Genomic DNA, 17890 nt, shown 5'->3' on the forward strand with positions numbered 1-17890 from the left:
AGAAGGGCAATTAATACCAGGTGCTGCAATCTTGCTGTGTTTATTAAAGCAAAATGAAGTATAAACAAAAGGTTACAAAGTAAACAAAAGTTTATTACTGACACAGAAAATCAAACAATATAACATTGTTGTACTTCAGTTGCAAAGTACACAAGAAGTTACATTCAAATGCCCAATAGCACTTGAAGGCAGCACAAGCATTTTCCACAATCTGTGGTACTGAGGTTTGTCCAGTTCATGGTATTTAACACAAGTGGTGTTAAGTCTTTTAAGTAACAACAGTTCACAGTGTAAAGATTTCTGCATGTTTTATAGTAACAATTTTTGAATAACTCCCTTCACAAACCGCAGGGATTGGGAAAAAAATGTCCATATGATAAATACTCATGGACATGGTCAGTGTTTTTAAACAAAGCAAATCTAAATAAGTTCTTTATTACAATACACACATAACAGTCATCATTTTGTTTTAGAGGTTTTATTTACGGAATCTCGCTAATTTCAAATCTATGTATAACAGGTGTACCATAAAAACATTTCAATAGTAAAGGGATTTAAAATCAACAAAAAATGAAAAAAATATTTGTAATCATTCAGCAACACCGTTAACATATTGAATAGTTTATCGAAACAAAACACAGCTGGAAGCTGCTTCATCCATCCGTAACATAAAGAAATGCGTTATATTCCATGACGCATGATGTGACGCTGCAGTTCAGAGCTGTTCATGAGGTTTCGTCCACATAACTCGCACTGAAATGGTTTGTCCTCGTTAAGTGAGGAATGCAGGACTTCAGCAGCTCCATCAGTGGCTGTTACTCCACCTGAAATACAGCAGGAATTGACTTAGACTGTCATCACGTAATATTTACCAAATTTACAACAGCAACCAGGCCTGGTATGATTATGAAATTTAAGCTGATAGTCTTTTAAAAAAGTGTGAAAGACTGAACTCAAAGATGCTCCCGATGGCAGCCGAGCATCATGCATGACCGTTCTGTCACCACTGGTGTGTGAATGTGTAAATGGAAAACATTATGAACCGCTTTGTGTACTTTTAAGATAGAAAAGCGCTATTTAGGTTTAGACCATTTCCCATTCCTTTGTCATTTGACTTCAAACCAAAATTTGACAGTGGTGCCGTCTTTTGTGATTTTGCAACTCCATTCATGACACAAAAAAATGTATCAAAATGCAGTCCGTTTAGTGATACTAGTTAGGCGCTTCTACATAAGCAATTGGTGCCATTAAACCATAGTAGAAGAAGATTTCACACATAGGGGGGACAACCATGTGAGTGAAACATGACATTTTTGTTAGTTTTTAGACAGGTGAATGGAACCTACTGAATGTAATAAATAATTACAGTCAAGCAGTTGTGCAATAATTGTGACAAGACTATTGCAACCTGCAATTATTGTAGAATAGTCCACCCTTAAGTATAAGAAAAATACCCATCACAGCATCCCATAGCTGATTAAGACTTAAAAAATATATAAATATTGAATGTAGTTAACGTAGCACGGTATTTTTTCTTTAAAGTTCAATTATCAAAATGATCAAAAAGGGGTTTGCAGATTTGGTTTTAACATACAGTCCTGGTTTCCTCAAACATCTCTGACATTTTCCTACTTATTCCTAACTACATGGGATGGTTTTTGGAAGACATTCTGTGCATTCCCTGAAGAACCACAAGGCAATCAAACAGTACTGTCTATCACACTCAAACGGATCTATGTCAAGACATTGCTGGAGTGGATGCTCACATAGCAATCAATGGACCCCAGTGTGTGCCTTCCTTCTCTGTGCATTCAAACTCTCAATTAAAGTAGTTTATTTGGATTCTGTGTGATCACTTTACATTCTTACCTTCGTGGACATGTTCATCGTCCAGATCTTTGCACTGTTTCCCGTTGTCTTCTGCGATCACCGCAGATTCCTTGTCCTCCTTCTGGTTAAGAGGATCAATCTCTTCGTGCTCCTTGTGACATTCAAGAGCAGGCCTTCTCTGCTTAAGATATTCATTCTCAAGAACTGGCATTTCTCCGTAATGCTCTGTTACATCCTCGCAGTTTTTCAGACTAGTCATTTTGTCCTGTCTGCAGATTGGAGGTGTGACTCCTAAACTACCCTTATGGCTTAACAGAAGCTCTCTGCAGTTGGGTGAAAGAGTTAACAAATGCCTTTCAATTGTGAAACTCTCTCGAGCTGTGGTGTTTTTAGCCTGCGTGTGATTCATCTTTGCGGAGGCTGAAACTGTCTGTGCGTTTACTTGATGTTTTGGGTTCTGGACCAGAGTGCCGTTTCCTTCTTCATCTAGTAATGGTCTATCTCCAAGATCATCGTCTACACCTTTAGCTTCAACGCTCTGCTCAGTCTTATCCGCTCTATCAGGATTTGTGGTTTTATGAAGTTTGCAGATGCTGCCATCTTGATCCAACTGTAAGATGTGGCGTAGTATGTCTTTTTCTACCTTTGCTTTGATGTCCTGTGTTCTCGGCTGAAATGTCTTAGTATGTAGCACTTGGGCCTGTGTTTTTTCAGCCGTTAGGAAAGCAGGTGTTGACCTCCCCTCTGCAGCTTTCTCTTTTTGTTCTGAGAAGCTGCTGGCTTCACCGTCGTTTAGTCTGGGTTGGGTGAAACCAGACTCATTTGTTGGATCCTCTTCCTCCGGATCATTGATCCTTTCCCCAACATTTTCCTCTTCAGTTCCTCTTGCAGTGTCTATCACTGCTTGTTTCTGTGGCTCCTGTTCAGTCTTCTCTAGGACAGTAGTGTTTGGTTTTGTATTCTCATGCTGACGGCTTCTGCCAGGGTTTTCCTCATTCCCATGCAGTCCTGCATCCTGGAGCGTAATGTCCTCCCTGGTGTTAATACCTGTTGGATGCTCAGTTTCATTAAAGTCTGTACCAAACTCCTTGGTTTCGACATTGTCAGTGTCACTGTTGTGCTCCTCCAAGTTAGATGAATGTTCCTCTTCGTTTCCTGGCATCCCACCAACATTTGCGTCTAGTTGATCAAGGCTCACCTGACCCACAAGCTCATGATTCCTCACAACCTGCATGAAAGAACCAAAAAAATTAACCAAAGCACAAACTTACAACATCACACAGAGCCCAGTGTCACTCTAGGAGGCTTTTACAGGGGTGCAGAAACAATTTCAGGAGCTGGAAACAGGGTCTAAATGATTCATTGACTGGTACTGAAATACGCATTGATGAACATGGCTCACTTGCACGAACCTCAGAACTACAAGAACTAGTGTTAATATTTTGTAACACATTGAATTTAAGAAACATAATGGCAGAGTTTTATCCCTGAAGGTGTGAGAGCTCCGAATATTGTCTGGGTGGGACAATACGATGTGAAGTCCCATCTTATTACAGCCACAAAATTGTGCTTTGTAGGCAAAGCCCCTTAGCAAAATGTGCAGAAAGGGTTCAACAGGTCACCCAGAGAGCCTTTAAACAGTCTCTGAACTCATAATCGATCCCCTTTCATTTGAGGACTTAACCTCTTCCGCTCTGGAACACCATCTACAGAAGCAAGGCCATATGTGTTAGAAAAAAAATGCTAGCGGTCCCAGTATGATATTGAAATTGTTGAACTTCTGTTCTGGAGCATCAAATCTGGTAGACACCCAGCTAGGAAAAAGTTTAACAACAGGAGTGTCACTGAGTCATTGTTTTAAGGACGTTATTTGCCGTCTAGTTTACAATTTTGATTAGGCAGGAGTAAAAATGTAAATTTTTACTTGAATTTTTCCAATCCAACTCTGACCTAGTGACTGTTGCGGAAGTCATTGGGAATTATGGGAACAATCAGAATGAAACATTTGTTTTTGTGTTATCAAGTGGAGGGATGAAATCTTAGTTTTGGTTGAAAAAGGACAGCGCCCAAACACCAAAGTGTGTTCAGAGGTCTGACTGACCTTCAAGATTTTCTGTTTATGTTAAGTCTCTGCGGTGTTTAAAAATGACAGCCATGAGAAAAACAAGATTCCTCAAGCTCTCCTTTCTTTGTGTCTCAGTAGAAAAAAATCCATATATATGGTATAGAATACAATTAAAATCAGAATAATGTAATGATAAATGTTTTATCATAACAGTGATAAGAATAAGGAGTCTTTTATTAGAAAACTGTGCTACAAGTATCTTGTTCACAGAACCTACAGATGCTCATTTTGGCTTTACGGTGCTGCAGCTGTTACTAAATTCTGTGATTTTTAAGGTTTAAACGTTCAAGTTTACAGTTCAATAGTCGAGGGCTTGAGAGCTATAAAGTTGCTAAATGCTAATATTTTTTTTCTTTTCAAGTTGTCCTGATATTCATAGTTCTTGCAAGAATGCTTCCAGTTCTGTTTAGATTTTCAAAGTCTGTTCAAAGTGGCTAATTGTCCATTTCTTCAGATAAAGGAATTCCAGTGATGCACAGAAGGGCTCAGAGACCAATCCTCACCTGATGCTTATCGCTCAGGTGTGCCTCCAAATCGCTCAGCCGAACGCAGTCGAAGTAGCACAGACGACACTTGTAGGGTTTGATGTCATCGTGCCTCGTCATGTGCAAACGCAGGTTTTCGGCACTGCCACTTGAGAAAGTGCATTGATGACAGCGGAAGACGATGCCTTGAAGGTAACGTGACAACTTCGAGCGTCGCACCTCTATTGGCACAACACGTTCCTCTGGAAACAGTAAAGGAAAACAGAATGAACACAACTTCATGTAAAGGCATAAGGGGATAGGAACTCTGAAGCATCTAACCTACCACGATGCAAGATGATGTGATCGATCATGTTGTTCTTGTCGTTGGTCTGATAGAGGCAGAAAGGGCAGCGCAGGTCCTTCTGATGAGTAGGCTCTGACTGGCAGGTAGAGTGACCTGTTCCTATGTGCAGCTCCAGAGTTTTCCTGGTAAAGACAGAAGAAATTTGAGACATGAATGTAACACGTGACATGTGTTTGAAGGGAACTTTTGATGTTACAGATGATAAGCTGATGACAAATTCAGACAAACATACAAACTCAGTGAACTTTTTGCAGATTTATTTCTGAGTCTCCAAAGCACAAGTGATGATCTGTAACTTCATGCCGTTTTGATATAGATCGATTCTTTAATAAGAAATCTATGAGTACACAATCTTTGTTCATCTTTGTTTACATAATTAAAAGAAATATTGAATATCTGTTTACATGATCATGATTTGAAAGTCTAAACTCGTAGTCTTTATGCTGACAATTAGGACACTGACTCATATTTCACGCTGTTTTTTTTTTTTTTTGCACAATTACTGCCTATGTTTATATTACAATGATAATGAAAATGTGATTAATCAGCTACCACTGCTCTGAACAGTAGTGCATGCAAAACATTTTCAATGAAGGAGAATGATTTTTTTTTACTACAAACCTAATAAAAATGCACTTTGTTGCAGCCGATTTGAAACAACTAGTTGTTTGACTCTGCACCTATCAGCCATGTCAAAGTGTATTTTAGATATTGAAACCTATGAATTGAACAATGACAAGTTTTAGCAGCATTTCATGGTACTTCAGAAAGTAACCAGATTTTCCGAGTGGATTGTTTCGACTGTATCTATTCCCAGGATACCATTTGTGTGCATGCCCTCGTTAGAAATGTTTAGGAATGAATTTCAAATATTTGCCTGATGAAGGGCTAGTATTGAAATGCTGCGCTAATAAATGTGTCTTTGTGAGTTAGACACTGTATGGGAGTCTGACTGAAGCTTCTGGATACACTTATCCTTCTCTTAGGCAAAGTTCCTTTAGTGGTAAATACCATGATGTTATGCATAGTTATGCAACTATGTGAATGCTATTGACCCAACAAGCAACTGATTCGTGGCAACACACTGAATAAAATGGACTTAGGAGAAAAATAAGAAAAAAAATAGATTTTGGAAATATTTTCTTTTTGAATAAAGAAGAATCCTCAGTGTGGCTGCAGCTTACCTTGAACCAGTGAAAAAGTTGCAGTCTTTACATTTAAAGATCCTCTTTCCATGATGGTTTATATAGTGGCGTCGCATACTGGACAGATGTTCAGTGTTGAAACTGCACATCTCACAGTAGAACACGCTGTTCTCGGCTAACTTTGATTCGTGCACATTGCCTCTGGATTTGGCGTTACGCTGTGCCATCAAGTTGTAGTGGTTCAACTGCCGCTGCACATCTGGAGGCTCCAAGTACATCGATTCTGTTCAAGTACAAGAAACCACAATCTGTCAGTATAGAGTAAACGGTAGATTATATTTTAGGAAACACAGAGGGGATGACTTGCCTTCAGTCATTTCAGTTTCTTCGTCGAATTCAGACCAATTGTTGAAAGCTTCTGATGAATAAGAAGACTCCCAGTCGGTCCTCTGAGCGTTCTCCTCGTCTTCGCAGTGACTCTCAGCTGAATCCTCAATAACATCTGGATATTCAGAAGGTTGAACATGGAATCAGACATAGAAGAATTTCTCATGAAATCTCTCAAAGCAACTCCTGTGAAATCCGTGTGATGTTCAGTGTACTTTCTACATTCTATGGTGAATTCCTAAATTTGCCTGCAAAATTTATTTATAGAGCAGATAATGAACTCAAAAACAACCCCATTACTTCCACAAAGCTGCCAAGACAAAACAGACAGCCCCTCTTTCGTGTGTTAATAATTTGACAAATTCTTGCAAATTAAATATGTCAACAAGTCAAAGAAGAGACATTTAGTAGATTGTGTAACCATGGCACCAATGGCAATCGTCACAACTATATTTGGATTTCTCACCTTTATGTTTTTTCATAAAATGGTTCCTCCACAGGCCCAAGACAGTTGTCCGATAGGAGCACAAACCACACAGGAAAGGCTTCACAGTTCCAGATTTGTGGATGACAAATTTGTTAATGCTGGTGAGAAAATGAGGGGGGAAATAAATTAGCTAACCAATAACCACAAAAAATATACATTGCAGGTTAAGACAAATAGAGAGCTCTCACATATGTCCAAGTCCAAATTTAGCCATTATAAATATGGTTTTCATTTAGTTATTTTTGCACATGACTAAATTTTAACAGGTTTTACGGTAAAGGACAGTTGTACAGATGTTTTTCCTTGCTAAGAAAATGCCTTTGGGGGGTAAACATGTACAACAGTAGGCATGATCAATCCATATACAGTACAGGCTATGAGTCTGTGTTACCTTAATTGACTGGAATCTGTGCATTTCACTCATTTCTAACCATTTGATGCAGAAAAATATTCATTATACTAAAGAAAACCATGAAACCATAATGGATAAAACTGCCTGCAAAAACTGTTTAATATTCTGAGTTCTTAACATTTTAATACAAGGTAAAATCTCACTTGTACTAAAAAAAATCCTCTATGAAGAGGGAACCCTGTTACAGCGCTGATGAAACTAAATTTTGACCATAGTAACTACAGATTGGCTCATCTGTAATCTACACTTAAGAATTAGCGACCAAAATTAAATAAAGGGTCAAAGTCTCTTCTTACTTGATCTTCAATGCTGAGATCGACGGTTTGCTCAGTTTCTTGATAGCTGCCAGGGCTGCGTGGCTGCGCTCATGTGAACGCAAACCTTTCATTGACATAAATGTCCGGCCACACTGTTCACAAGCGTGTTTGTCTTGTCTTGACTCCAGCTCTGGTTGCTCTACATCTGTTTGTTTTGAAGGTGACAGCAGGGGGCTTGTTGGCAATATGAAGGTCTGCACTGGTGTCACGTTCCTCTGGATGAGCTCCTGCAAGGTCTCCAATTCGGGAAGTACATCTGGCCTGCTCAGCTAAAAATCAAACAGAAAAGGTGATCAAATTCAACTGAATGTAGCTCATGAATGTGGCAAAAGATCAAAAAGTGTAAATGAGCATTCTGGGAGAATCAGCTTACTGGGACGGTTTGGATCTCCGGTTTTGGAGTGATGACGAGCGACGACTTTCTCTTTGCTGCCTTTGTCTTGTCTTTCCTCCCTATAGCGTGACGATCCAGATGACGGCAGAGCTTCCTAATTCCAAATAATACTGTTGCGCAGTGGGAACATTTGTAAGTCCCTGTGGTTTTATTCTTTTTTGATCCTAACGATAACACAGTAAAGTCCAATTTGCAATCAAAGCGATGAAAAATATTGTAGTGGTCAATAAGCAGCTGAGGGGAGTCAAACATTGAGTCCGGACACATCTTACATTTGACATTTACACATTCCTCAGGTTCAGTAGGCACAGGCAATTCGCTGGGCATCTTGCGTTTACGTATGTTATACTTTGCTAGCAGCCTGTACGTGGTAACCGCATCCAGTTTGTGAGTCTTTCGTAGGTGGCAATGCAGATATTTTCGACACGATCCTGCATAGGAACACATGTGGCACTTGTAAAATAGTAACTTGCTCTGTCCTGATGGTGAGTCTGACTGACATGTCTCAGCGGTATCAGGCTGGAGACAGTCTTCAGTTTCCGTGATCTTGACTTCTGATGTTTCGTCTTTTAAAGACACAGCCTTCAATACTGAAGCCTGAGAGTCGTAATCATGTTGGTTTTTAGTTTTCTCAGCTGAATGCTCAAAAACAAACAGCTCACCATGGGTCTTCATACAGTGGACTCTCAGTTTTGACATTGATCCATGAATTTCTAGGCATTTTTGACACATATACCCTCGTTGATTCGCACTTCTTCCAATTGTGCACCTGACCGTGTTGGATAAGAGTATTTCAGTTGTTTTAAGCTCATCGGCTCTGGCTACCACATCTGGATGCTTCATTTGGCAGTGAGTCAGAATTCCATGGTAGCTCGCATTCACATACGGACAGCTTGGACAACTGAAGAATAATATTTTGTTACCGTCTGTTGTTAGGCTCAATTTTGGTGGCTCAGAGGTGTTTTCTGGTTGCTGAGTTGATGTGGGGTCAGGAGATGTTGGCGCTGGCTTCTCAAAACCCTGTTTGTACACTGGTATGTAGTACTTTAAGTAGGCCTCTCTTCCGTGTTTCTTAGCATAATGTCCCGCAAGACGCTTTGTCATGAAATAGATTTTGGAACACAGGACACACTTGTATACACGATCCTTTGAAATAGCGTTCTTGTGGTGAACACGCACATGTTGACTGAGCTCAGTTTTTGTTCTGCATGTATAAGAACACTGCTGGCACCTAACCATGGCATTTATCTTCTTACTTAAAAGGGAAGCCTTTGACACAGATCTCTGGGTGCTGTAGGACTTGGACATTGTTATTGTACTTACAGCTGATGATTTGAGCGTGCTTTGCACGCTGCTTGCCGCAGTGTCGTTATGTTCCATCTCACGGTGCTTGCTGAGTTTGCTCAGCGTTGCACAGAGTTGTGGGCAGGTTTCACACAAGTGTCCACGAAATCGCACAATGCCATCAGGATCATTTTTTTTCGAGCATTCATCCCAGTTTTGTACATAAGACAAGTCCACATTAAGACTGCCTGCCTTGGATGGGAGGGTAGGATGCTTCATCTGGCAGTGAGTGAGAACTCCTTGATGAATGGTGTTGACATAGGTACAATATGGACACTTAAAGATGTGCAAAGGTGTTTCGATTTGCTCTGATGGTTTTGGCTTTTCTTCTGACTCTATAGGTTCTGCTTCGTGGTGTTTCATTCCACAGTGAACGCTAACACCATGACGGGTGCTAAAAGTTACAGAGCAGTAAGGGCACTTGAATGTTGCTTCATCAGAAGACTTGTCAAATTCAAGAGGCACTTGGAAGGAGTCAAACAGCTCAGGGATTTCATCATGATCTTCCATCTGGCTGCTTTCACTTGTCTTTGTGCTGTTCAAGTTATCCAAGTGGTCTTCTTTTGCAGGCAAAGGATGAACAGCACGGTAATGGCGTGCAACACTCAACATTGAGCTACTTTTGTAAGAGCATGAGCTGCATGAATACCTCTCAGTTCCCATCTGCCCTCTTTGGGATGTCAAGCTGCCATCATGACCATCACGATCACGCATGCCATCAGTGTGCTTTAGTTTTGGCTTCTTTGTTTTAGGAGGATCTTTATCGGGACCGACATATAACAACTTACGTATGTGCCCAAAGCTTGTCTTAGAACTTGGGTGTCTTTCCTGGTAGTGCTTATAGACTGCTGCTGCGTCTTCGTCAGAGAAAATGCAAAACTCACAGTGATAGCCCGACTGCAATGCTCCTTGTTTAAAGCATACTCGTAAAACATCTGTGACTGAGTGTACTGTCAGGTGAACCTTCCTTATATGCCTTTTCAAAAGATACACATATGGCGTACTGTATGCGCATTTGTAGCACCGAAGGGTCCTCTGTCTTTGTAAGGCTCCCACTGGGGAGGATTTGGGAAACTCCTTTGTTTTTTTCGGATTATTTTCCAGTTTCCCTGGTGATTCCTGACTGGCTTCCTGCTCTAATTTTCGGTGCAATTTCTGTGTTCGTTGGAGAACCATAGAAGTATACTCTTGGACTTGTGTGGAACTTTTCTCAAAACCACGATGTGTTTTGGAGTAATGGCGCATCACTTCTTTTACAGTACTGTGTCTATAGTTGCAGTAGTGGCAGAAGAACATATGTTCGTCACCTTCATTCATGAGAGGAAGAGGTAGGCCAGTAGAAAAAGACAACTCCTTCTCATTGTGTTTTGACTTTTCAATTTCATCACGAACTGAAGCTGTATATTCAACAACTGATTCACGGCTGGTATGAATACGTTGGTGAGCCTTGGCTTGATGGTTAATTACTCCTTTTGGAGTTGGATTTCCAAAGTTGCACTTTTGGCAGTAGAACAGGTTTTCTGCACATGCATAAGGATTAAATTGTGCCACAGAAGCATCTGTTTCATTCTCCTCATTATTCTCAACTTTTGTTTCACTACATGCCTCAACACTTGTGGGGGTTTTGGAATGAGAGGGTGGAGGACTTTTTGAGGATTTCGTTTTTTGTATCTCAGCACTGTACAATACAACGTCATCAGTAAATACTGGTGCATCCATAGAATGTTTTGCATTATGATGACCAATAACACTTCTGACACTGGGACTTGTATAATTGCAAAACTGGCAGTAAAATATTTGATCCGGTGAACTGGATGACAAACTGTCCATTTCGGCACTTATTTGCCATTCATATTTGGCAGAAAACTTCTTTCTTTTGCTTCTGTTCTTCACAGATTTCACTGTCTTCGTGTCAGAAGACTCTGACTTATTCTGAGATGCTTCTGCTTTGTATTCAGGGTTTTCCAAAAATGACACCTCAGCTTTGTCTTCTGAAGAGCCTGAGATGTTCTTTAGAGGTGCAGAGCCTTCTATTACTGTCCCAGAATTTGGAGACTTTTCAGGCATCATCTCTGACATTACACAAGTTGACTGTTTGATTTTTTGAAGCGTAATTTCTTCGTCTGGGTGGCTTTTTTGGTAGTGAACATGCATGACAACAACGGATTTATGACTAAACTTACAGATGTTGCATTTGAACAAGGCCACATCTGCACCATTAGAGGTGGCATGTCGGGGTGAAGCTGCATTTTTGTCTTCTCCACATGTTACATGGGATCTCTCTGGAGATATTTCTCCTGATCTTTCTGAACTGGCCGTTTTTTCACATGTATTACACGAAGACGGCTCCTCCTGCCTATCAGTCACAGAATATCGGCAGAAGAACAAAGAACTCTCCACTCTATGTGTAGGATGTTTCACCTTGTAATGCTCTCTCAAGTCCCTCACCGTGCTGGTGGTAAATGGACACACAAAACATTTGAAAACCATATTGAGCTGACTTGCTGTCATCGTGAATATATCTGGGGCATCTGGATGATTTTCCATGTAGTGCCACTTAAGGTCAGCTGTGCTTAAAAACTTAACTGGACACTCCAGGCAACGAAAGGTCGCACTCTGATCATAAATGTCCTGAATGTAGACAGCATTATATCTCACATAAGGGTGGTTGTCCTGATAATGGGCAGACAGACTTTTGATGCCCACATCACTGTAGTCACAGTGCTTACAACAATAAACATCTGTGCTCTCTGTGTCTCCATTAACTGGATCACCGATCTTTTCTTCTTCATCCTCACTAATATCAAATAAAAACTTAGCGCTGCTTAATGAAAGTTGGTCACTTGTATGTTCTTTGTTTGGGAGTTTCGTCTCTTCTTTGTCTGACTTTGATTTTTTAGCTGGACGACTTTCTGAACTTTCCTTACTGGGCCTTTTGCCAGTGTTGTTAGGAGGTGTCTCGCTTAACTGTGCCTTAGCTTTTGACGGGCTCAGGTCAGTCATCAAAAGTTGTTCATTATTCAAAAAATGGTCAGTCACTGTGTTGGAGATATCAATCATGGACTTTGCAGTGACTTTAAATACACCACTACTGTTTGGGCTTGAGCTTGAGGGAGAGTCCTGCAGAATTAGGGTTCCTTTGGTGCCATCAGCCAGCTTTGCAGTGGGTTTCTCATTTGATCCAGACAATACTGTGAAGTACTTGGTGATGGTTTGTAATGGCCTCTTGTATGTTTTCAGATCCTTTACTGGGTTAAGTGAAGATTTAGTTTTTGAGGTAGACTTAACTGAGGAAATCTCTTTTGCTTCTGCGGTTTCATCGTGCTGGCTTGTTATAATCTCAGTTATTGCGGTGTCCTGGTTTTCAGAAAGGACTGCAGTTTCTAACAGATTGTGATTTTCATTTTTTTTCTCGCACTGTTTCTCGTGTTCGTTTAAAATGTCCCGACTAAAAGCTTTAAAATCACAATGCTGGCATTTAAAATTACTTCCTGAACTGCTGGTACTGTTGTCAGTGTTGGCTTTGTCAGTCTTGATGTATTTTAAACCAGCTTCTGTGAGAGCAGTATCTACATCAAAGCCATGCACCTTGTTGAGGTGTTCAAAAGGTACACTTTGGATTTGAAGATCAGGATACAGTGATTACACTGGAACGACTTGACCGAGGACCCCTGAGGGACGGCTTGTTTGCTGACTTGCTTGATGCGGCAAGAGGTGGAAAACTGCATTGAATCTGAGGGATAAACACAAAATACTGTCAAATACTCGACATAATTTGGTGCACTGACTTGAAAAGAACTTGACTTGTCTTTTGGGTTCTTGAAGACACTTCTCCTGTCATCCATGAGGCTACTTTCGTTCTTACTGACCAATGGGGCATCCCAGATATAAATATATAGTCACCCTTTGACTGATTAATAATCCAAAACTTGCATGTGTTGGAGTTTGAAGAGTTAAGAAAGTGAGAAACTCAGAAGCAGTTTCTCCAAACACAACATCTGCATGCACATTAGACCCAGCAACTGTTTGAGACAAAAACCCCAAGGATCAAACACCTAAACGCAACCTTAGCAATGCTGTATGTGCAGTCGAACGCAGTGAGTAGTGCATAGACCTATATATAAGAGACAAAGCAACTTTTCCACAATATGAAAGAACCAGCTCTTTAGGACAAGATTCCGCAGTCCACCTGCATCTGAGGACAACAATCTGCACATTCTGGACAGAGAAGACAGATAATTTGAGAGAGAGGTTTAGGATGATGTCTATATTGCACTAGAACAGCAATCTCTTAGACAGTCTTTCTTAGAAGGATCATTCTGCAGAATATAAAGGTCTGGCTGCATTTTTTATTCTGCTATACAGTTAAAGATGCAACTGTCTTTGGTGGGGCTAAGTGAAGGATGTGGCTTTAGTTTTCCCTCAAAATAATCACAAAGGAGGCAAGAACTGTAATTAAAACAGCTAATTCACATGCACACAAATAACTAACAAGGCAGCCTTACTGAATGACCCAAATCCTTGACAAACTTTAACATTTTCAATGAGTTCACTGGCTAGCCTGGAGGTTCCTGTTGTTGTTTGAAGTGGATTTTGAAAACAGCAAGGCACGGAGAGCAGAAGAGGAGGAAAAAGCTGTGCAATCTAAGCAGCTAATGTCAGGCTAATGTCCGGCTAATACATGCAGCCTATATCCAGTGAGAAAGACTATCAGTGTATTCTGTAAAACGAAATAGTGTGATTGCACTTCTTTAAAGCCGTCATAATCATATCTCAGCTTAGTGTACAACTTTGGTGTTCCTTCAAAAGAGTGATGGCTGAAATTATTTTAGTGCAACATTTGCGTACAGGGAGACAAACGCTGGGAACAAAATGGATAGCTAACTGCTAAATACAAGTATGGCTACTTGCTGCACAATTGAAATGAGTTAGCTGGCTGGCCTGGAGGTTGCTGTGTCATTTCCCATAAAGATGAAAATAGTAACACACACATGGCAGACGTTGGGAAAGCTGACGAAAGTGATTCATGGCTTATACCCTACATACCGAGGATGGTGCCTATGACAACTTATCAGGTACTTTTAATGCAGTCTTGATATCCCTCCACATGCAGTCTCACCCCCAGTGGAGGGATATCAAGACTGAATGCAGTCTTGATATCCCTCCACATGCAGTCTTACCCCCACTCACACCTCCAAGCATGTGAGTTTGGGTTTTGACCATTAGACATTTGTTTGAGGGTGAAAATATACATGTGGAACTATCTATCAGTTAGTTAGAACTGAATAAGCCTCTTGGATGAGGGGTGAAACATCTCCAGGAGCTAAAAAGAGAAGTCTAGTTGCTTTATAGTGAAGCTTTTACGATTAAATTGATGTGGATGACTGAAAAACTACACAGATGCATTGGAAACACACAGACAACTGGATGCAGTACATACCGTTTTGCATCTTGCATTCCTCTGTCCCCCCAGACCTTTACAAAGAATGACACAGCTATGACACACCTAGAGGATCGAGAGCATACATTGTTGCATTGCTTAAGGTTGAAAACCAGCATCATGCATTTCTTCCCTGCTTTGTTACCACTGTTAAAAGTTAACGGCTTCACTTTGTTTTTCGCAGGGACTCAAAAACAGAAATGTTTTTCAAATCAAGTATGAACAGAAAATCGGTGCAAAAACGGCAGTAAAAGCAACTCAACCTCGGGATTTAACTTACAGTCAGACACGTTCAACAGGAAGGAGATGTAAAACGAGACTAACTGAATAAACTGATAGGAAGTGGACGGCTGCAACTAAAGAAAATGATCACTGCGCATAGATTGTTTACTCACGCATGCAGGCGAACTCAGGATGAGGCGTATTATGCAATGTTTTGAATCGCTGGTATTGATAGCATAAAGAGACCACACATTTCCGCCATTTTTCCCGCGAGTAGTGCTCCGTGAGGCTTCTCCTTCCGTCCAACTGCAAACATCGCCGGGTTGCAGCCGCACTTCAGTTCCGTCCGCAGGCGCAAACTTTCAAAATAAAATCGATCAACACTCGAGTCAGCATTAAAATCTCAATAATCTCATGTAGGTGAAAGTACATTTTGATTGTGTTTGCATGTATTTTAAAAGCTTTGAAAGCTGAAAGATTACGAAATTGTTCCCTACTATTATTCCTCTAAATTCCTGTCAATGAGACCAATTTGACTGCTGCATGCCATCTGGTTAACCATTAGTGATCTTGCTCAAACTTTATGTAATCTTGCTGCTTCCATGAGCAAAGAGCAGTCACCTCACAGTCCACCAGGTTTATTTACTTTCTAGAGCTACTTCTGCTAACTCTTGACTCTGCTCAACCACAAGCAAAGCGCACCAAATGTTCTGCTGTTGGCTACAAGAGTGAACACAATATTTTTCATGCTGTGCAAGCAAAAACGGTGGATTCCCATTATTATCTATAACGTTAACACAACAATGGGAAAATCCTTACAGTTATGTTACTATTTCCTTTGATCATATGCCCCACAAGTCAGAGCACTCTGGAACTGGGTGGACCAGGCAAAGACTGGTCCACCCAAAAGACCCTACACCACACAGCCAGAAGAGCAGCCTGATGTATGCAGTTAAATGCAGCGAGGAATGCTCAGATCTCTACATAGGGGAAACCAAACAGCCACTTAACAAGCGCATGGCTCAACACAGGAGAGCCAGTTCCTCAGGACAAGATTTGGCAGTCTTCCTTCACCTTAAGGAAGAAGGACACTCATTTCAGGACACCAATGTTCAGATTTTGGACAGAGAGGACAGGTGGTTTGAGAGAAGAGTGAAAGAAGCCATCTCTGAACAGGGGTGGTGGTCTGCGACATCATCTTTCGCCAATTTACAATCATGTCCTTTCAAATCTCCCCAAAAGAACTGCTCAGCAGACTCATGCTAATGACCACCATTAGCACACGAGGGCTCAGTGACATCTGTGCATTTCAACGACCCCCAGCGATACTCACAACGACCATCGTTGAGTAGTCAGACGAGTTTTGGTATCGGTCGTTGGAATAATCGCCCTGGACACACCTCACAGAGGTTTAAAAGCTGAGGCAACACCAACCACCACCAGACTGAAGAAGCCTCTTGGATGAGAGGTGAAACGTCTTCAAGGAACTTTCTTAAAGTCCAGTGGATTGATTTAAACAACTTTGGATGGAAATGGTACAGTTAATAGATGTTTAGAGATGATGATTTAAAACTAGTAAACCAGGATAGGAAACTGCATCTTCGCGTCGCCAGTTGCGCTTCACTGCAAACTAACCTTTCCTGTACACATTTTGCAGTTTTTGTTTTGTCTTTTGGGCATGAGCTCATTCAGACTACATGTTAACTGGCAGTCACTTGAAAGCCATTTGCAATCTGCAACTCTACCACTATATTATTAATTTTATGAACACAAACCTTATCTGACAAACTCCCTATGCACATGAATCGCCAGCAGTGATTGTGTGGTGAACTTGATTGTATTTTCATATAAAATGATGACTCAGAGAGAAAGTTAGAGATGACAGCAAGTCACAGATGCAGAGTTGTTTTTCACTGAAGGGGGTGTGGACAGCAATGTATGAGTTGTACTGAGATTTTCTATAATTTGCTGGAAAGAGGAACAATGTAGAACCTTAAATGCACTGCTTGCTACACACTAAAGTTCACCGGCGGCCAAACTGTTATTATCCGAGGGGTCACTATATGACAGTATCTCTAACTTTTAATCCACATGTTATGCTCTCACATTAAATTTCATGTTGCTTTATACTGGAAAAAGAAATAAACCTTTTGGTTCCTTACAGTTTGAAACATGCATGTTTCTTAACATAATGCAACAATAATTAAAATTAAAGTAAATTATAGCCTGTTTGTATTTTAATCTGCACAAAGAGGTGTAGTCATCCCTAATGGTTTCGTTGTTGCTGAGTCACTCTTTTAAAAGTAATAAGTATTCACGTGAAAAAAAAAAACGCATGCTGTAATTTTGATATCACAGATAAAACTTACCGGAAGTACGTAGGTTACGCTAAATTTTACAACTTAAAGTGACAACAGTGAATTTCTTTGCCTTATTTTTCTCCCCCAACTACCATTCATCTATGGCATGCCCAATATTGTTTCGGATTCTGTTCATATGTGGTAATTTACTGCACATTTGTGTGTGAAGAAGATTAGAATAAGCGAACCGGACTTACAAAGTCTTTTTAAAGGGTTTGAAGAAACTCCTTTATACAGAGGTTTCAAGCACCTACTTCATTTACAGCTCACAGCAAAACAAAGTTTCGCTGTTGTGTTTCTTAAAATATGCATTAAAAGAGTGTTGCAAAAGTGAACCAAAAATAACAAATAAACCAATCAATCTCAAACATTATTTTCATCTTCATTTTTTGATATATAATTCGTCTTTAAACAATAACAACAATAATACAAATAATTGCAACGATTGCTACTGTTATTGCTGTTAAAGCATTAGAGAAGTACTACTGTAATTTCATACAAAACATTGCTATTGGTGCAGCTAAAAAAATCAGTGGAGGATAAGTGTCCCGTCCATTAGCCTTATTGGTTCCGGGCTTACGTTGTTTCCTTCGGAG

The 17890-nt window shown here is 40.4% G+C and overlaps 1 protein-coding gene across 1 annotated transcript; it reads right to left on the reverse strand.

The window, feature by feature from the left end:
- Window positions 1–24: 24 nt before the first annotated feature.
- LOC110949400 (zinc finger protein 462-like) lies at window positions 25–15251 on the reverse strand. Its single transcript, XM_022191469.2, is given in 12 exon segments — window positions 25–824; window positions 1870–3058; window positions 4459–4682; window positions 4766–4908; window positions 5971–6214; window positions 6299–6433; window positions 6785–6903; window positions 7514–7803; window positions 7908–12880; window positions 12883–13005; window positions 14713–14778; window positions 15108–15251. Coding segments are annotated over 11 exon segments (7593 nt in total). The 5' UTR covers window positions 14723–14778; window positions 15108–15251; the 3' UTR covers window positions 25–681.
- Window positions 15252–17890: the final 2639 nt, after the last annotated feature.

This window comes from Acanthochromis polyacanthus, chromosome 7 (genome assembly GCF_021347895.1).
Source record: "Acanthochromis polyacanthus isolate Apoly-LR-REF ecotype Palm Island chromosome 7, KAUST_Apoly_ChrSc, whole genome shotgun sequence".
Taxonomy (NCBI): domain Eukaryota; kingdom Metazoa; phylum Chordata; class Actinopteri; family Pomacentridae; genus Acanthochromis; species Acanthochromis polyacanthus.